The sequence below is a fragment of the Felis catus genome, chromosome A1 (genome assembly GCF_018350175.1).
Source record: "Felis catus isolate Fca126 chromosome A1, F.catus_Fca126_mat1.0, whole genome shotgun sequence".
NCBI classification, from domain to species: domain Eukaryota; kingdom Metazoa; phylum Chordata; class Mammalia; order Carnivora; family Felidae; genus Felis; species Felis catus.
Genome location: NC_058368.1, coordinates 97431344 through 97450387, shown reverse-complemented (window position 1 = coordinate 97450387; position 19044 = coordinate 97431344). Strand labels below are relative to the sequence as shown.

General features: G+C 39.1%; 1 protein-coding gene and 1 long non-coding RNA gene across 8 annotated transcripts in view; one reads left to right on the top strand and one right to left on the bottom strand.

The window, feature by feature from the left end:
* DMXL1 (Dmx like 1) overlaps positions 1 to 10887 on the bottom strand; it is a 135511-nt gene extending 124624 nt beyond the window's left edge. For 3 of the 7 annotated variants that reach the window (XM_019831232.3, XM_019831239.3, XM_006927555.5), the window contains exon 1: positions 10333 to 10885. In XM_019831232.3, the coding sequence (XP_019686791.1) occupies positions 10333 to 10419 (87 nt within the window). In that variant the 5' untranslated portion in view covers positions 10420 to 10885. Of the gene's footprint in view, positions 1 to 10332 lie in introns of all 7 variants that reach the window. The other 4 variants (XM_019831227.3, XM_019831235.3, XM_011281743.4 and 1 more) reach the window with 3 other exon arrangements.
* A 91-nt stretch (positions 10888 to 10978) lies between these two features.
* LOC123385509 overlaps positions 10979 to 19044 on the top strand; it is a 68325-nt gene continuing 60259 nt past the window's right edge. Inside the window, exon 1 of the long non-coding RNA XR_006598161.1 lies at positions 10979 to 11101. This is a non-coding gene — a long non-coding RNA (uncharacterized LOC123385509). The remainder of the gene's footprint in view (positions 11102 to 19044) is intronic.

The window sequence follows — 19044 nt, the reverse complement described above, 5'->3', positions numbered from 1 at the left end:
GGGAAAGGACATGCTCTTACCTGCTGTGTTAGGCTGCCACACGATGTCTTATAAACAAACAATGGCATTGAATTTAATAATTTTTCTCTAATTTCTTCCCATAATTAAAAACGTCTTATTTGGATTGTGAAGCAACCAGCACTCCCATAACTGTTGATACGAATATAAATTAAAATGGTACAACTCAAGATGCTTTCATGGCTCAGTCAGTGGGTCGAGTGTCCAATTCTTGATTTCGGCTGAGGTCATGATCTCACGGGTCGAGACTGACCTCCTGTGCCATCAGTGCAGACCCTGCTTGGGATTTTCTCTCTCCCTCTCTCTTGCCCTTCCCTGGTGCTCAAAATAAATAAATAAACATTTTTAAAAAATAAAAAAAATGGTACAACTACTTTGGAAAACTAAACACATGCCTAATCAATAATCCAGCAATTCTACTCCTAAGTTTATACGCAATAGAAAGTGTCCATATTACACTAAAATACATGAATAAGAACATTCAAAGCTATTCATAAACACTCTGAGGTAGAACCAACTCAAGCATCCATCAACAACAGAACATATAAATAAACTGTAGTATAATCATATAATGGAATACTAGAAAGCAATTGTTCTCAAACTCCCTGGTCTCAGGAATTCTTTGACCTCTTAAGAAAATACTGAGGGGCACCTGGGTGGCTCAGCTGGTTAAGCATCCAACTTCAGCTCAGGTCATGGTGTCGTCGTTCATGAGTTCAAGCCCTGTGTCCAGCTCTGTGCTGACAGCTCAGAGCCTGGAGCCTGCTTCGGTTTCTGTGTCTCCCTCTCTCTCTGCCCCTCCCCGCTCAGGCTCTGTCTCTCTCAAAAATAAACATTAAAAAAAAAAAGAAAATATTGACGTTAACCATCCTCCCTTTTCTCTCCTCAAGGGCTTTAGTTTGTACATTATCACTATCAATACTTTCTCTTTTAGAAATTAAAACTGAGAGGGGCGCCTGGGTGGCGCAGTCGGTTAAGCGTCCGACTTCAGCCAGGTCACGATCTCACGGCCCGTGAGTTCGAGCCCCGCGTCAGGCTCTGGGCTGATGGCTCGGAGCCTGGAGCCTGTTTCTGATTCTGTGTCTCCCTCTCTCTCTGCCCCTCTCCCGTTCATGCTCTGTCTCTCTCTGTCCCAAAAATAAATAAATGTTGAAAAAAAAATTAAAAAAATAAAAAAGAAATTAAAACTGAGAAAACATTATACACCAATTGAATCAATTATGAAAACCTTCCAACAACTAAAAGTCCAGGATCAGATTACTTCACTAGTGAATTCTACCAAACACTTGACAATTAATGCCAATCCTTGTCAAGCTCTTCCAAAAAACTAAACATTTACAAACTCATTGTGTAGGGCCAGCATTCTGCCGTTAGAACTCTAGACAAGGTGGGAAGCCTGGGTGGCTCAGTCAGTTAAGCATCTCTCTCTTGGTTTGGGATCAGGTGATGATCTCATGGTTTGTGATTTCAAGCCCCACAATGGGCTTTGCACTGACAGCATAATGCCTGCTTGGGATTCTATGTCTCCCTCTCTCACTGTTCCTCCCCAGCTCAAAGGCACACACTCACTCTGTCTCAAAATAAACAAAATAAACAAACAAAATAAATAAATAAACAAAATAAATAAATAATAAATAAATAAACAAAATAAATAAATAAATAAAAATAAACAAAATAAACAAAAGCGTGGGAAAAAAGTCTAGACAAGGGCACTACAGGAAAATTACACACCAATATAATTGATTAACACAAATGTAAAAATCCTAAACAAAATACTTGCAAACCAATTTTAACAGCACATTAAAAAGATTATATACCATAATCAAGTGGGATTCAAGGACAGTTCAATAAAGGCCATACATGACAAGCCTACAATATAAACACCACATTCAATGGTGACAAGCTGAGGCAAGCTTTTTTATAATTCTCTAAGATTAGGAAAAAGGCAAGGATGCCTACTCTCACCACTCACATTAAAAACAGTACTAAAAGTCCTTGCCAGAGCAATTAGGTGTGAAAAAAAACAATAAAAAGCATCCAAATCAGGAAGAAACACATCAAAATGACTCTGTTTATACTTAACAAGATATCATATATTGAAATTTCTAAAGGCACTACCAAAAGAAAAAAACAACATTAGAAGTAGTAAATGAATTCAGCAAAGCTGTAGGATACAAAATCAATACACAAAAAATCAGTTGTGTTTCTATATATTAACAATGACCTATTTAAAAAGGAAATTAAGAAAACTGACAATAGCATCAAAAAGAGTAAAATACTTAACAATAAATTTTAAAAAGGTGAAAGATACACTGAAAACTGTAAAACACTGATTAAAGAAACTGAAGATGACACACACAAAAAAGGAAAAATATTTTGTGTGCTTAGAATGGAAGACTATTGTTAAAATGTCCATAGTACTCAAAGCAATCTACAGATTCAGTGCAATCCCTATCAAAATACCAACGGCATTGTTCACAGGAAAAAAAAAAATCCCAAAATTCATATGAAGCCACAAAATACCCCAAATAGCCAAAGCAATCTTGAGCAAGAACTAAGCCCGAGCCATCACACTTCCTGATTTCAGACTATATTACAAAGCTATAGTAATCAAAACAGTATGATGCTGGCATAAAGACAGGCACATAGACAAAAGGCCAACTAATTAGCCAACTAATCTTCAACAAAGGCACCAAGAATGCATAATGGAAATAGTCTTTTCAAAAAATGGTAATGAGAAACTGCACATGCACATGCAAAAGAATAAAACTGTAACCTTATACACAAAAATCAACTCAAAATGGATCACAGACTTGAATGTAAGACCTGAAACCATAAAATTCCTAAAGGAAAACATAGAGGAAAAACTCCTTGACATTGGTCTTAGTGATGACTTTTTTGATATGACACCAACAGCACAAGCAGCAAAAGAAATAATAAATAAGGTGGGGGGGGGGGGGACTACATCAAACTAAAAAGCTTCTGCACAGCAAAAGAAACCGTTCACAAAATGAAAAAGCAACCTACAGAATGGGAGAAAATTTTGCAAACCATCTCTGATAAGGAGTTAATATCCAAAACATATAAAGAACTCATATAAATCAGTAAGAAAACAGTCTGATTAAAAACTGGGTAGAAAACTTGAATAGACATTTTTCAAAAAAAGACATTGAAGTGGCTAATAGGTACATGAAAAAAAGTTTTTCATCACTAATCATGAGGAAAATATACAGCAAAACCACAATGAGATAGTGCTTCACACCTATTAGAACGGCTATCATCAAAAAGACAAGAGACACCAAGTGTTGGTGAAGATGCAGACCAAAGAAAATTCTTGTGCACTCTTGTTGGGAATGTAAACTAATATAGACACTATGGAAAACAGTATGAAGTTTCCTAAAAAAGTTAAAAATAGAAGTACCATGTGACTTAGCAAAGTAACTTCTGGGTATATATCCAAAGATGATGAAATGACTATCTCAATGAAATACCTACACTCCCATATTTACTGCAGCATTATTCACAATAGCCAAGATGTGGCAACAACCTAAGTGTCCAACATGGATGAATGGTTAGAGAAAATGTGTATATGATATATATACACAATGGAATAGTGTTCAGCCATTAAAATAAAAGAAAATCCTGACATTTGTGACAACCTTGACAGCATAATATTAAGTGAAATAAATCAAACAGAGAAAGACAAATGTGATATACATGTATTCCATACACGGAATCTAAAAACATTATACTAATAAAAACAGAGACTAGAAAGGTGGTTGCCAGGGTCTGAGGGTTGAGGGAGATGGGAGATGCTGGTCAAAGGGTACCAACTTTCAGCTGTTAGATAAATAAGTTCCAGGGATCTAATGTACAGCATGGTGACTAGAGTTAACAATATAGTATTATGTCCTTGAAAGTTGCTGTGAGAATAAAGCTTTAATGTTCTCACCGTAACAACAACAAAATGGTCATTATGTAAGGGACATATTAACTAGCGTTACTGTGATAAACATTTCACGATATATACTTGTATCAAATCATCACACTGTATACCTTAAACTTACATGATGATGTATGTCAATTATATCCCAATAAAGCTGGGGAAAAAAAGAGATGAATATGTACAGGTAACCCAAACAAGGTATCATCCAAAAATCACTTAGAATAGACATATCTTCTTATGGATAGTTCTAATGGACTATTCAAATGAATTTGAATAAAAATTTAAAAAATAAAATTAATTCAATCTCTAGAGTATATACAACATGGTGAGGTAATAAGCATGGAATTACACCAGGCTCCCTCCCCCACCAAAATCAGGGAAAGCAGGTTTAAAGTGGGCTAAGCACGTACCACTAAATTCTTAAAATAATCAATCAACCTGGTTTAAATAAAAACCAAAGTAGTAATACAATACATAGTATTCCTAAACAAAAATTTAGAAGTAGTTTGAAAGATTTGGCTAAAATAAATTATTCTCAAAACCCATTTGAAGGTGCCCTGACTATATTGTGTAAGGTTATCAAAACAATAAGAACAGCACTGATTTATCAACTAAACTGTAATACAATTTGGTCTTCAAAATTAATATGCATATATTACAACTGATACATGAGCTGCTTCTATCAAGAGATCTGTAATCAGAAAAATCTATTACTATCCAATGATAATTAAATTAACAAATGAGGGGCGCCTGGGTGGCGCAGTCGGTTAAGCGTCCGACTTCAGCCAGGTCACGATCTCGCGGTCCTTGAGTTCGAGCCCCGCGTCGGGCTCTGGGCTGATGGCTCAGAGCCTGGAGCCTGTTTCCGATTCTGTGTCTCCCTCTCTCTCTGCCCCTCCCCCGTTCATGCTCTGTCTCTCTCTGTCCCAAAAATAAATAAACATTGAAAAAAAAATTTTAATTAACAAATGAAAATTCTTTTCGATAATACATAAATAATAGGTTTACTAACTTTAAACAAGATGCACAGGAAGAACTGAGTTCATATATGTGCCATCAAGCATAGAATCATCATTTTTAACTTTAAATTTTGGCAGAGAACCTTCTCAAATATTCTAAATTCGAAAATTATCCAAGACTGTAACAGCCAGTATCTGAATTTGGAAAACAATTTGATTTTTTGTTTTCACTGATTCATTTTAACCAACCATGCCAGGTATATATTCCAAAGAATTTCTTTCTGGTATATTTCCTGGTTAAATGACTTGAGTTTGGTTTGTTGTAATTAACATTTTTTCTCATTTTTAACCGTATGTTAAAAATTAGTACTGCTTCAATATCTTAACAGCATTAATACTATTTAAAATATAATATTTAAAGAGGGCCAGTTTTTAAAAAGAAGTCCAATTTAGTTCCACATGATGGCATATGAGAACCACAAAAATCTTTTTCCAGATATGAATAATATCAAGTTTTCCTCTCGTATTCTCTCCACTTACAAAGACCCACAAGCCCCTTCCAAAAACAAACAAAAAACCCCTTTCTATCCTCCCACCTATAAAGATTTCCCTAGAAGAACAAAACAAAAAGCTAAAGGATGCTTACTATGACAGAAAGTGTTGGCAGGAGAATGCTAATTCAGCCTCCATTTCTCTACCAACACCCAGAGAGCTGCAGTCAGTCTTTTGACTTCTAATCTGGGTCCCCTTAGCTGTGAACACTGGGTTGTCTAACACAAAAGAGAGCCTGGAGCTCTAACATGTTTGCTTTCTCTTCTAAAGCAAAGATGTTTAAATTTCAAACTAGAGACAGGAAGTCCTAAATATTAACACAATCTGTCCCTTATAAATTACCTCCCTTTCCATTTCACTTGAAACACAGTTTCAACACTAACTATAGATAAGCTATGAAAAGAAAAAAACAATCTATTGTATATTAAAGCATATATGTCATCAGTATTCACAGAAATACTAGAAAATCTAGATTCCAATTAACTGTGACTCTTTTTAACTTATCATTTGTCCTTTATAAACAAAATAGTTTTTATTCTAAAAACAAAAGTTTTCAACAGATCAGGACCAGGTTGCTCACATATTTTCACTCTAAAAGCAGTAGGAAATTAACAAGGAAAAAAAGAGTAATGGAAGAATTCAGTCAAATAAAGAAAAAATAAAGAATTTTTGCTTAGTGTACAGGAAATTTTTCCCCGTTGTTCACCTGATATTGAGGGTAAAACACGTAACAAATAACTGAGAAAAATTTCAAGAAACTTTTTTAAGTTTATTCATTTATTTTGAGAGAGAAAGCCTGTGCACAAGTCAGGGAGGAGCATTAAGAGAGGGAGGATCCCAAGCAGGCTAAGCACGGTCAGCACAGAGCCCAAAGTAAACCTCACCACAGTGAGATCATGACCTGAGCCCAAATCAAGAGTTGAACCCTTAACGACTGAGCCACCAAAATGTCCCTAAAGGAACTTTAATAGAAATATTTTTTTCTAATTTTTTTTTTCAACGTTTATTTATTTTTGGGACAGAGAGAGACAGAGCATGAACGGGGGAGGGGCAGAGAGAGAGGGAGACACAGAATCGGAAACAGGCTCCAGGCTCTGAGCCATCAGCCCAGAGCCCGACGCGGGGCTCGAACTCACGGACCGCGAGATCGTGACCTGCCTGAAGTCGGACGCTTAACCGACTGCGCCACCCAGGCGCCCCTTAATAGAAATATTTTATTTGGACTCAAATATAAATTATTAAAGCTATTTTAAAATACAGCATTTTAATTATATCCCAATGTCTTCTGTATGTCTTATTCATCAATTCAACCAGTATTTATGTGCCAAGCATTAGAATAAGCATGACTTGAATTTTATAATAACTGTCATTTTTGAGGGTTTTACATAAACACTGAACATAGTACACTATGAATAGGTAACACTTTAGCTCTATTTTACAGATGAGAAAAAAAGGAATTTAGAGAGTATAAAAGAACTTGCTCATGGATATACAAAGAGCTGTAAGGAACTAGGCTGGAAATCAAATCCAAGTAATGACTCTACTAATAGGAGTCACCACTATTTTAATCACTGTTCTAGATGGTTATAAGGAAACCATGGGAGACACACACAAAGCAATACTGGTTAATGATATAATGAAAGTACAAATAAAGTGCTTTGACAGCAAGACAGACGTGGTCACTGCCTTCCAGAAGTTCTCATACTAAGAGGGAAGTCAAAATATTTGATGCCAGTTTAAGTAGTAAAAGTGTATCTAATACTTAGACAAATTGTATTACTAAGGGCATATTTTAAAATCTAGAATTCATGAGGGCAGGCATTCAATTTCATTTCAATTTGAAACCTGTCAGACTTGATTTGGAAAACAGGATTTCATTTCTTGTAATCTTTCAAAACAAGAACAGTTAGTTATCTGCAAACATGCAAAGGGAGGAATTACAAACACAGGATGTCTTCACAAAAGGCATAAAGTACCAGGAGGAATAAAACCATTCTTCAAGGGGGCCTGCAACAGGAAGATCTCATGTCCCTCCCTCTAGCAATACTGAAATTTAGAGATTTTTTTTTAGTCTATATATACCATCTACCATTAAGGTCTGTTACCTTCCTATCAAGTACAAATTGGAAAATGTTAAAAACAGAATTCAAGGAGTAAACCATAGATTTTGCTTTTTAACGTAAAGAACAACTTGAAGAGACATAAATTTAAGATGTATAGGGTGTCAAGGAAACTGAAGGCCCGAAACTTGGTTTATAACACAACTACCAACTTAATGTTGAAGAGTCAGGGATGGATTGGGTACAAAGGGAGATGACTGTTAATCCTTAAACTACCACCCAAATTACAGAGAATTGGGATCTCTTTATACTAAACAGACAAAAATTTATTTTTATCTAATTCACTAGAATCCTTCCTTAGATCTGGGAGAAAGCAGCAGTATGCTTAGTAGGAGATGATTAAAGTCTAGTTTATGGAAATAGATTTTAAAGATTTTTAATTTTTTTTAATTAAAAAAAATTTAAGTTTACTTATTTATTTTGAGAGGGAGAGAGAGAGTGCGTGCACAAGCAAGCATGAGTAGGGTAGAGACAGAGAGGGGAGACAGAATTCCAAACAGGCTGCATGCTAACAGCATAGAGCCTGATGCAGGGTTCGAACTCACAAACGGGAGATCATGACCTGGGCTGAGATCAAGAGTTGGATGCTTAACCAACTGAGCCAGCCACCCAGGTGCCCCCAACTTTTTTTAATGTTTATTTATTTTTGAGAGATCATATGAGCATGAACAGGGGAGAGGCAGAGAGAGAGAGAGAGAGAGGGAGACAGAATCTGAAGCAGGCTCCTCGCTGTCAGGGCAGACCCCCACTTGTGGCTCAAATCCATGACTTGAGCTGAACTCAGACACCCAACCAACTGAGCCACCCAGGCACCCCGGAAATAGATATTAAAATAAGGTCGCAGAACTGAGCAACAAGCTACATGATGGTATAGAATAACCATATATAGTCTCTGGCACATTACCTCACCTCTTCTTGAAAATAACATGGACGTGGGGTGCCTGGGTGGCTCAGTCGGTTAAGCGTCCGACTTCGGCTCAGTTCATGATCTCACGGCTGGTGGGTTTGAGCCCCAAGTCGGGCTCTGTGCCGACAGCTCAGAGTCTGGAGCCTGCTTCAGATTCTGTGTCTCCCTCTCTCTCTCTCTGCCCCTTCCCCACTCAGACTCTGTCTCTCCACCTCTTAAAAATAAATAAACATTAGAAAATAGTAATAATAATAAAAATAAAATAACAGGGAGGCATCCACCACGGTTTTATATACACTTAAAAGGATATTCTAGGTGTATAATAGGTCAGTCTATTGCATGTGTTTTGAAGTTCACACTATGGCTTACAGATTCTGAAAGCCTTCTTAGAGAAAGTTGCTAGAATTTGCATTGGATAAAGCACTCATGTAACTAGGAGATGTTACCATCCTGTAATCTTCCACTAGGAAAACCTCCTTAGGGCGCTGTTTATTTCCTCCATCTAAATAGCAAGAGCAGAGAGCAGTGTCCAGCTGCAGAAAGTCTACAACTTTCAGTTCAGTGAGACCCTCAGAATTCAATCTCCTCCTAAATATTCAGGCTAGATTACCATTTAGAATTAGAATCTCCAAAAGCTGCTACTGTCAAATGCAAGCTAAGGTGTGTACTAGTATCTCCAGAGTGGAGGTACAAACTGTCCAAGAGCAAAATACTTAGTTGCCGCAGATCTAAAAGCACAATTTAGGGATGGAACACCTGTACCATGTGAAATCATGACTATTATTTAATCTAATACTTATTCTGACTGACAAAGACCACAAAACAATTCATAGGAGAAGAAAATCTGGGGGATCTGCGAAGCTTTTTTTTTTACTTTGTCTCACTGTTAATGTAAAAATAAGTTTTACTTTTCATCACAACTAAGAGAGAGCAACACAAGTTGTAGCAAATATCCTCAGCATTATAAATAAGTTTATATATCCAATCCTGACTTACAGTTTGAAATTATTATAAAAACTATAGTTAAAGCAGAAAATGCCACTATACTGCTAAGTAGCCTGAAGTTTGGGGCCCTCTTCCTTCCAACATCTGACGAAGACAAATGAAAAAGGAGTCACTTTCAGGTACAGAAGAGTTTTATTGAAAAACTGTAACGTAACTTTAAGTAATTGATGTGAGCAATCTAAAATAAATAACACTTTCCCAGGATTTCTAAACTGCTACACATGGAATTCAAAGGATGGCAGGAGCGAATTGTTTACAAAAAATATTTTTTTCTTTCCAAAGTTATTTATGGGTGATTTTGAAGAGAAGTAAATGAAAACACCGCTTTCACTGTATTACTCAGCGCTAGATGTTGATAGCAAACAATCAGTAATTGTTTTAAGACACCCACTTAAAAAAAAAAAAAAAACACAACTACAAAGATACTTGACCTTAACTAAGAAATGAAACCAATCCCAACTATTTCTAAATTTGACAATTTAAGCCGATAGAGCAGGGTAACGAAAAGCCTTCATACACATCACAACAACGATTTCTGGATAAACGACTGTGGGAAACCATCCCAGTCTTAAGGACGTCAGCCTAGAAACTTTAAAAATCCTACAAAACATTCTAACTTCCGAGCCAGTACCTCGATGACCGACATGTTTCTACCTCCTTCGCTCTCAAAAGCCAGGTCCGCCCGGTCCCAGCGGCGCGGACCCGGGGACCCCAGTGCGGAGGGGACCAGGCGTTCTTGGCCTCGGCCCCGCGATTCTGGGCCGCTCCCGGCTGACTCAGGGGCGCGGACCGGGCACGGGCGACGCGGGAGCCTCCCTCACTCACCGTGAAGCGCTGGTCGCCGACGCTGCCCACGGAGAAGCAGTGGTCGCCAGGGTTCACAGCCCCGGTCAGCACCTGGTGCAGGTTCATGTCTGCGTCTTATTCCAGCAACGGACGCCGCGTCCGGCTCATGCCCAGGGTCGGCGGCCGCTTCCCTCCCTCCTTCCCTTAGGGGCGGCGGCCGCTCTTGGGCGGCGACGGAGGCAGCGACAGGCGCCAGGAGCCGGAGCCGCTCAGCCGGGGCCCGCAGTTCATCCCGAGCCCTGGCGGGCAAGGCCCGGAGGGGGCGGGCCGCCGAGAGGGCGCAGCGCCGCGCTCGTCCGCGCACCTGTCACAGCCAGCGGGAGGCCCAGGTGAAGCTCGGGGTCGACTCAAGGGCCGAGACCCCGGGCCGACTCACCGGCCAGCAGGGCCGCGGCGTCCACACACTTCCTCTGGGCTCGGGGTGGCTGGCCCTGACGGATCCCAGTGGCGCAGGCAGCACGCGCTCGCCTTCACCGCCTGACCTGTCCCTTCCCGGCTCCGGTGCCCGTCACCCCCACTGGCCTTTGCCGCTCACTACGCGTCGCTAAGTCCCTTCAGCCGAAATATCGCGAGGCTTCCCGCGATGAAGAGGGATACTGCGGTAAAGGACGCACTTTTTTCACCACAGTTTACAGATCAGCAAGTGGCTACGAAAATGTCTCGTCTAGTCAGATGCTGGCCAATCCCGAGCTCCAGTCTACGTAGGGCCCCGCCCACCACCGAGGACAGGCCAATCTCGTTGAGTCTGGTAAGTGAGTCTGTCTGTCTGAGCTGATCCAAAGTAAGGAGCCTAGCAGAAACCCAGTGAGCCCAGAATGAGGTGAGAGTTGTCAAAAAATGCTTTAGGTTACGGCTTAATCTGTCGGGCCAGAACGCTTGAAAGGGAGAAGTGCATTATAAGTGGAGCTGCAGTGTCCTCTGTCCTGGTAGAAACTACAAGTCCCAACAGGCACTGCTCCGCTAAGGCGGTGCTTGTCGACTTCCAAGTAAATGTGACCCGTTCAGCATCTGTTATCCCGGCGTGTGGTTTCTCCTGCTTTACGCGCGTTTCCAGCGCACCAAACGGGGTTAATTTGAAAGACTTAAATACTCGACAAGTGTTCAAATGGAGTGTTTTCAGCTAAGTTTTCCTTAACCTACGTTTTGAACTAGTGCTGATAATAATATTGCAGCAGCCCTGCGTTGAGCGTTTGGGAAAAACCCAAGGATTCCAAAATGATTAGTGTCACAGTTACAACCGCTAGATACTCTCAGTGTATTTTGACACAGGTTTTGTGTTATTATCGATAACGGTCTGTTTATATGTCTCCTTCCGTCTGTTTAAGTCTCTTGAGTACAGACTGTGTGGTTCGCCTCTGTATTCCGAGTGTGGGGCTCAGGGCCAGCTCCACTGTAGGTGTTGAGTAAATGTTAAACGAGTGAATGTAGATAGGAACTCTCCACCTAAAAGGAGTAGTTTCTTAAAAACTGCTAAACTGATTTTTATGTCCTTTTGCTGGGGTGAAAAAAAAAAACAAAAAACCACTTTCACACCAATACTTGGACGGGAGGAGTATTAATTTTATTTATGCTTTGCCAAAATGTTTTGTAATGTGTACATTTAATTTTGCAATAAAAAGTTACTTAAAAACCAAATTTAAGAGCCATCTCCCATTTTCAATTTGACAGATGTAGGTGAATTCCATTATTTATCCCAGTTTCTTTATCAAAAGAAGGGACTTAAAACTTAATTTGTTTTAAAAAAACTATTTTATTGATGTCTGACATACTTTACAACTTAATCTGTATTTTAATTATTAATTTAAAATATTATTCAGGGTGGCTTTAACTTAATTTTATATTTAGACTCTAAATAACGTTTTCTCTGTGTTCCACATAAATTGTATCTGGCCCAGCATGTTTTACTCATTCTGTCCTGCCCAGTTTTTACTTTTCAAGGGCATGCAGTATAGCAGAATAAAAGAAATTCAGTGGCCTGGTAGTTAGGAAATCTGAGATCTAGTGTTAATCTCACGTTGGCTGTGTGACCTTGGAAGGGTTTTTGTTAACTTTCAGACTCGTTTTCCTCATCTGTAAAATCAGCAAGTTTAATTTATCAACAACATTTTCATTCCTGCAACTCAGTACATCTGTTAGTTTTAATTAAATTCCTTCAGCCTTCAGTTAGACTACCTGAGTCTGAATCCTGGCCTTACTGCTCACTTAGGTTATTTAATCTCTCTGTGCTTTACTATGAATGGGAGATAGTAGTAGACTTTCTTCTTTTAATTATCACGAGGATTAAGTGAGAACAGTATTTGGTCCATAGAATTCAATAGATGTTAGCCATTATTACTATTATTACTATTATTAAATGAACTTAACCTTTTGACATACACTTACTCTTTCTAAGGTTTTCCAAATAGTGTCAAACCCCAGCACAAATCAGACTTTCCAGGGAAGCTTAAGACTACCACAAAAGTTCTGAGGATGTTATAGTCTATCTAAAACTATGGCACTACAATATCTGATGAAAAGCAAGGGTATTCTTTTGCTTCTTATTCATCAGAAATACTTCTACTACTTTATTAAATTGCCTGTTAAGCAACCTGTCTTTGATATAAAGCAGATGAACTGTTTCAGTGACACAACTAAATGCTTGTAATGTATCTTTTTTCTTCTACTGCAATTCTGGCCTACTTGTCTGGTTTTATACAGCCCAGAATTGAGAATGCTGTTTACATTTTTAAATATAAAAAAAAATATATGAATAGAAGAAGAATATTTAATGACACATGAAAATACATGAAATTCATATGTCCTTAAATAAAGTTTTATTGGGATACAGCCATGCATAGTCATTTAGGTGTTACCTATGGCTGCTTTCACACTACAAAGGCAGAGTTAAGTACACCTGACCTTGGAGCAATGCGGAAGAAGTTCTAGTTTTAAAGGGGAAGGAGGAATTTCTTTATACTCAGTGGGTGGTGACAGTGTAAAGAACAACAAACAGGCTAACCTCTGAGATCTTGGAGGCAAAAAAGGAATATGTATGAAGCCAATTCAGATTGGGAAGCAGTCATGCCTGTTTTTCACTCTCTGATTTCCTGAAATCCTTCTCATTACCCTTAATGTAAATTTCCTACCTTCCCAGTGCATGTGCCAAGAGAGCCACCAGTTGGAACATCCGACCCCATTGCCAACACTCACTTGATGAAGGAGGTTGGAAGTAAACAAAGTCCCTCATCCTATATCTAAGGCTGAATTAGGGGGACTGTGTTGCTGGCATTTCATACAAGCATTATGAACTTACTATTTCATCAAAATAATATGAGGGTTTCTGGTGCATCTAAGACACTGACTGCCCCAGGAACCTGCCTGAACTTTTAACAACAAGCTTGCTATCGCAAAATCTATCAGGGATATTACAGGTTACATAGATATTTGAGCAATGAAATAGGACCCTAATCATCATTTATAATATTGTTACCATAGAAAAATTAATTCTGATACCTCTTAAAATTTGGAGATTGTCATTAAATACTCTTGGCTCATACTCACTTGCTCAGTTGAGGAATTTTCCACCCATAAGCATTTAAAGGGCGGTTATTTATAAAAAGCTACTATTTTATTAAACACCCACTGTACACTGTCATACGTGTTTTATTTATTTCATTTAAATCTCAACAAACTCTTGAGGCACCTGGATGGCTCACTTAGCTAAGCATCTGACTCTTGATCTCAGCTCAGGTCTTAATCTCAGGGTCATGAGTTCAAGCTCTACATTGGGCTCCATGCTGGGTGTGAAAGCCTACTTTAAAGATAAAAATTTAAAAATCTCAACAAATCTATAAAGGTAATATCTCTGTATTATAAATGAAGAAACCTAAACTTAAAAAGACTACATATTGACCAAGATCATATTAGATTTGGATCATATCACCACCCAAAGATTTGAACTCAGATTTCTTGGGCTGCAAAGACCCTCTAAGTGTTTTCCAAAGACCCCTGAATCCCAAAGTGAATACAGTCAGAGTCTATCACTTCCCTCCTTGCTAACAAGGTAAGAAGAGATAGGGAGGTGAGATGACTTCTTTAAGTAAGTCACTTCAGTGATTTTTCTAGTAGGAAGAACCATCTTCCCCAAACACTTTTCTCTTCCCCTTCCTAATGATGGAAGAAAAGCTGGTCTCCTTACCTTGACCCACTCCCAAACTATAAAGACCATGTTTTGTTGAAAGTTAAAATCAACATTTCCAACCAAAATACTCCTGATACTTAGCCAATTAGGTAGATACTCACTTGGTTAAAGGCAAATATTTCTAGGAAAGTCTTGGAATTACCAGTAAGTCACACACATCAGTTGCAGCTTTAATCAGACTGTGACTGTCCTCATGCCTATTGGGACTTTTCTTCAGTGGGAAGGAGAAGTTGAGAGACGGGATTTTGCTCTCTCTCCCTTTCTCTTCCATTGTGGTGTGTGCCCTTGGCTGTTCTTTGCTGTGTCTTCTCACAAGACTTTGAAGATCAAACAATTCCTGGCCAAGAAACAAAAGTGGAATTTTCCCATTTCCCAGTGGATTTGGATGAAAACTGGTAGTAGAGTCAGGTATAACTCAAAGAGGAAACATTGGAGAAGAGTAATTTGGGTCTCTAAGGAGTCACATGAGATGACGCTCATTTATGCTGTTTCAAGATCACTTAACATCTTACTATCACTGAAAAAATCACTACCATCTTTACAGCTAGACATGTTTTATTTGGTGAATGCTTCTTTATTTTTTTATACTTCTGCACTAACAGGTTGGTTTCGTAAAAAATATGTGTGAGCTTTTGTTTGGAAAAAAAGGGGAGCATACAGAAAGGAGAGGCCATATGGGAGACAGCAGCAGGGGGTTTTGTTTAACCAGGAGCAACTTGAGGGCTATGGAGTCTGGAAAAGTAATGAAGAAAAGGGACTGTCCCGATGAAAATCCCAGGAAGTTATTTTGTGGATACTGACAAATTGATTCTAAAGTTTTATAGGGAGGAAAAAGACCCACAACCAGTGAACACAATATTGAAGAAGAACAAAGTTGGAGGACTGACATTAACCAATTTTAAGGCTTACTATAAAGATACAGCAATCAAGACAATGTGGTATTGGCAAAAGAATAGACAAACAAATCAGAGACAGAATAAAGAGCCCAGAAATAGACCCACATAAATATAGTCAACTGCTCTTTGACAAAGGAGTAAAGGCAATACAATGGGGCAAAGATAGTGTTTGCAACAAATGCAAAAAAAATCGACAACGGTGTGCAAAAAATTAATCTAGACACACCTTAAACCCTTCACAAATACTAACTCGAAAATGGATCACAGACCGTGGCGCCTGGGTGACTCATTGGGTTAAGCCTCTGACTTCAGCTCTGGTCATTACAATGGTTTGTGGGTCTGAGCCCCGCATTGGACTCTGTGCTGACAGCTGGGAGCCTGGAGCCTGCTTCGGATTCTGTGTCTCTCTCTCTCTTTGCCCATCCCCTGCTCATGCTGTGTCTGTTTCTCTCAATAAACAAACAAACAAACAAACATTGAAAAAAATGGATCACAGACCTAAGTGTGAAATGCAAAACTATAAAAGTCCTAGATAACATTGGAGAAACCTAGATGCCCTTGGGTTTGATGTTGATTTCTTAAATGTAACACCAAGGGGACGATCCCTGAAAGAGACAATGGATAAGGTGGACTTCATTGAAATAAAAACTTTTGCTCTGTGAAAAACATGTCAAAAGAATGAGAAAATGAACCATAGACTGGGGGAAAATATATGCAAAAACCATATCTGATAAAAGACTGTTATCCAAAATACACAAAGAACTATTAAAACTCAACAATAAGAAAACAAACAACTTGAGATATTATTATACATCTATTAGAATGGCTAAAATCTCCAACGCTGACAACAGCAAATGCTGGTGAGGATATGGAGCAACAGGAACTCTCATTCATTGCTAGTGGGACTGCAAATTGGTCCCACATTGGAAAATAGTTTGGTGCTTTCTTACAAACTAAAACTCTTACCATTTGATCCAGCAGTCGGGCTCCTTGGTATTTACCCAAAGGAGTTGAACATGCATGTCCACACAAAATCCTGCACACAGATGTTTATAATAACCTTATTTATAATTGCCCAACGTGGAAGCAACCAAGATGTGCTTCAGGAGATAAACAGGTAAATAAATAAATTGTGGCACATCCAGACAATGGAACATTAGCCAGTGCTAAAAAGAAATGAGTTATTAAGCCATAAGAAGTCATGGAGGCATCTTAAATGCATATTACTAAGTGAGAGAAGCCAGTCTGAAAGGCTACACATTGTATCATTCCAGCTAAATGACATTCTGAAAAGAACAGAACTATGAAGACAACGAAAAGATCAGTGATTGCCTGGGATCGAGGGTGGGGGATGAATTGGTGGAGCACAGAGGCTTTTCCAAAGGGCGTTGAAAATACTCTGGATGATACTACGAAGATGGATACATGTCCAAACCTACAGAATGTACACCATCAAGAATGAACTCTTAAGACTTTAAGGTACAAAACAGATAGATGAACATAAGGGAAAGGAAGCAAAAATAATATAAAAACAGGGAGGAGAACAAAACAGAAGAGACTCTTAAATATGGAGAACAAACAGAGGGTTACTGGACAGGTTATGGGAGGGGGGTATGGGCTAAATGGGTAAGGGGCACTAAGGAATCTACTCCTGAAATCATTGTTGCACTATATGCCAGCTTGGATGTAAATAAATAATAAATTAATTTACAAATATACCAAAAAAAAAAAAAATGTGAAGCTTACCTAAGGTAAGCTATGAACTTTGGATGATTATTATGTGTCAGTGTAGGTTCATCAACTATAAGAAATTTATCACTCTGGGGCACCTGGTTGGCTTAGTCGGTTAAGCATTCGACTGTGGCTCCAGTTATCGCACAATTCATGAGTTCAAGCCCCATATCTCTGCTGTCATCACAGAACCTGCTTCAGATCCTCTGTCTCTCTCTCCCTCTCTCTCTGCCCCTCCCCTCCTTGCTCTATCTGTTTCAAAATTAAACAGACATTAAAAAACATGTATCACTCTGGTGGAGGATGTTTATAATGGAGAAGCTATGCATGTGACAGCAGGGTTATTTGGAACACCTCTGTTCCTTCCTCTTAATTTTGCTATGAAACTAAAACTTCTCTAAAAAATAGCCTTAAAAAAAAAAACAACAAAACTTTCTCGGCCCCTCCCTCTCCCTGCACACACTCACTCTCTTTCAAAATAAATAAACTTAGAAACAAATGGCCTTAAAAAAAAAGAAGAAAGAATGGGGAGTAAGGTTTGGAAATCTTCAGAGCATACCATTTCCCCCTAGCTAGAAAGGTGAGAAGAGGTAAAGGAGGTAAATTAATGAACAAAAATGTTGGGAATGTTTCTCAAGCGTGGCAAGGAATAATTACAAAATACTGAAATATTCTGAGAGCAAAGAAAACTGAAGTTGCGTGCAGAGGTGAAAATTTTTTTTCCCCTCCGGTTAGAGTATAAACAAACTTATCAGGAACTAAGCTTGCACTCAATCATGTATGTGTTATGGAATAACTGATGAGGTAGAACATGAAATTTTCCAACAAAAGAAACTACCAGCCTCTTTTCTGCCTCAGACAACATAGCAAAGTGCCCTTGAAGCAATCTGTGTCTAGGTAAGAACCACTTAAGTGGCCCGTTTAATTATGCCATATAAGTGAGGCTATTTCTACGTAAAGGTAAGTGTAGCTGAGTCACACACGATCCACCAATATCTAACTAAATAATATATGCATATTTTTTGGTAATTTATTTATCTTGAGAGAGAGAAAGTGTGCATGCTTGCACACATGAGCACGAGTGAGGGAGGAGCAGAAAGAGAGGGAGAGGAAATCCCAAGCAGGCTCTGCACTATCAGCACAAAGCCCAACTCTGGGCTCAAACGCGCAAACCATGAGGTCATGACCTGAGCTGAAATGAGAGTCGGATGCTCAACCATCTGAGCCACCCAAACACCTGCCCCCCCCCCCAAAAAAAGTATTATTAAAAACAGCACAATTTTGTCAGTAACAACTACATTAGGAATGCAAAACAACCTCACAAGATAAACTAGAAAAAGTGATGGCCAACTGCACAAGTCCAAGCTCCTGCTGATGGTTAGCATGGTTCTCCGAGAAGCAGTCCTTGAAAGTTACAAACGCGTCATAAGAACTCTCACACATAATCTCAAATTTAGAAAAAGGGGACTAAGTGTATCCTTATTTTTACCACCACCCCCCCCTCCTCCTTCTGCCTAGGGAAGTAGAAACAGATGCTAGAGAGAGATGGATGAAAGGAATACAACCTAAACTGCCTCTCTCTGGTCAATGCTTAGGCTCCAGGGCCCTACCCTGTAGTGGAGATTAGCAGTGGTAGCTCTCAGGAGAACAGGATTATGAGCCTGGCAAGTGTCTGAGAGTACAATGGAAGTAGATTACAGAAATCTACAAAATCCTACCAGACTATGTGCCCTTAATTGCTGGGCAGTACTGCTCACCTTGGGTTCCCTGGCCACTATAATTGATTCAGGAACGGACCCCGGCTGCGTGGGTCAGGATCCTTCTCTGGGATTTTTCTGCAGCAGGTAGCAGGGAACTCTTGCATTGTTTAAAGAAAGAACCAGG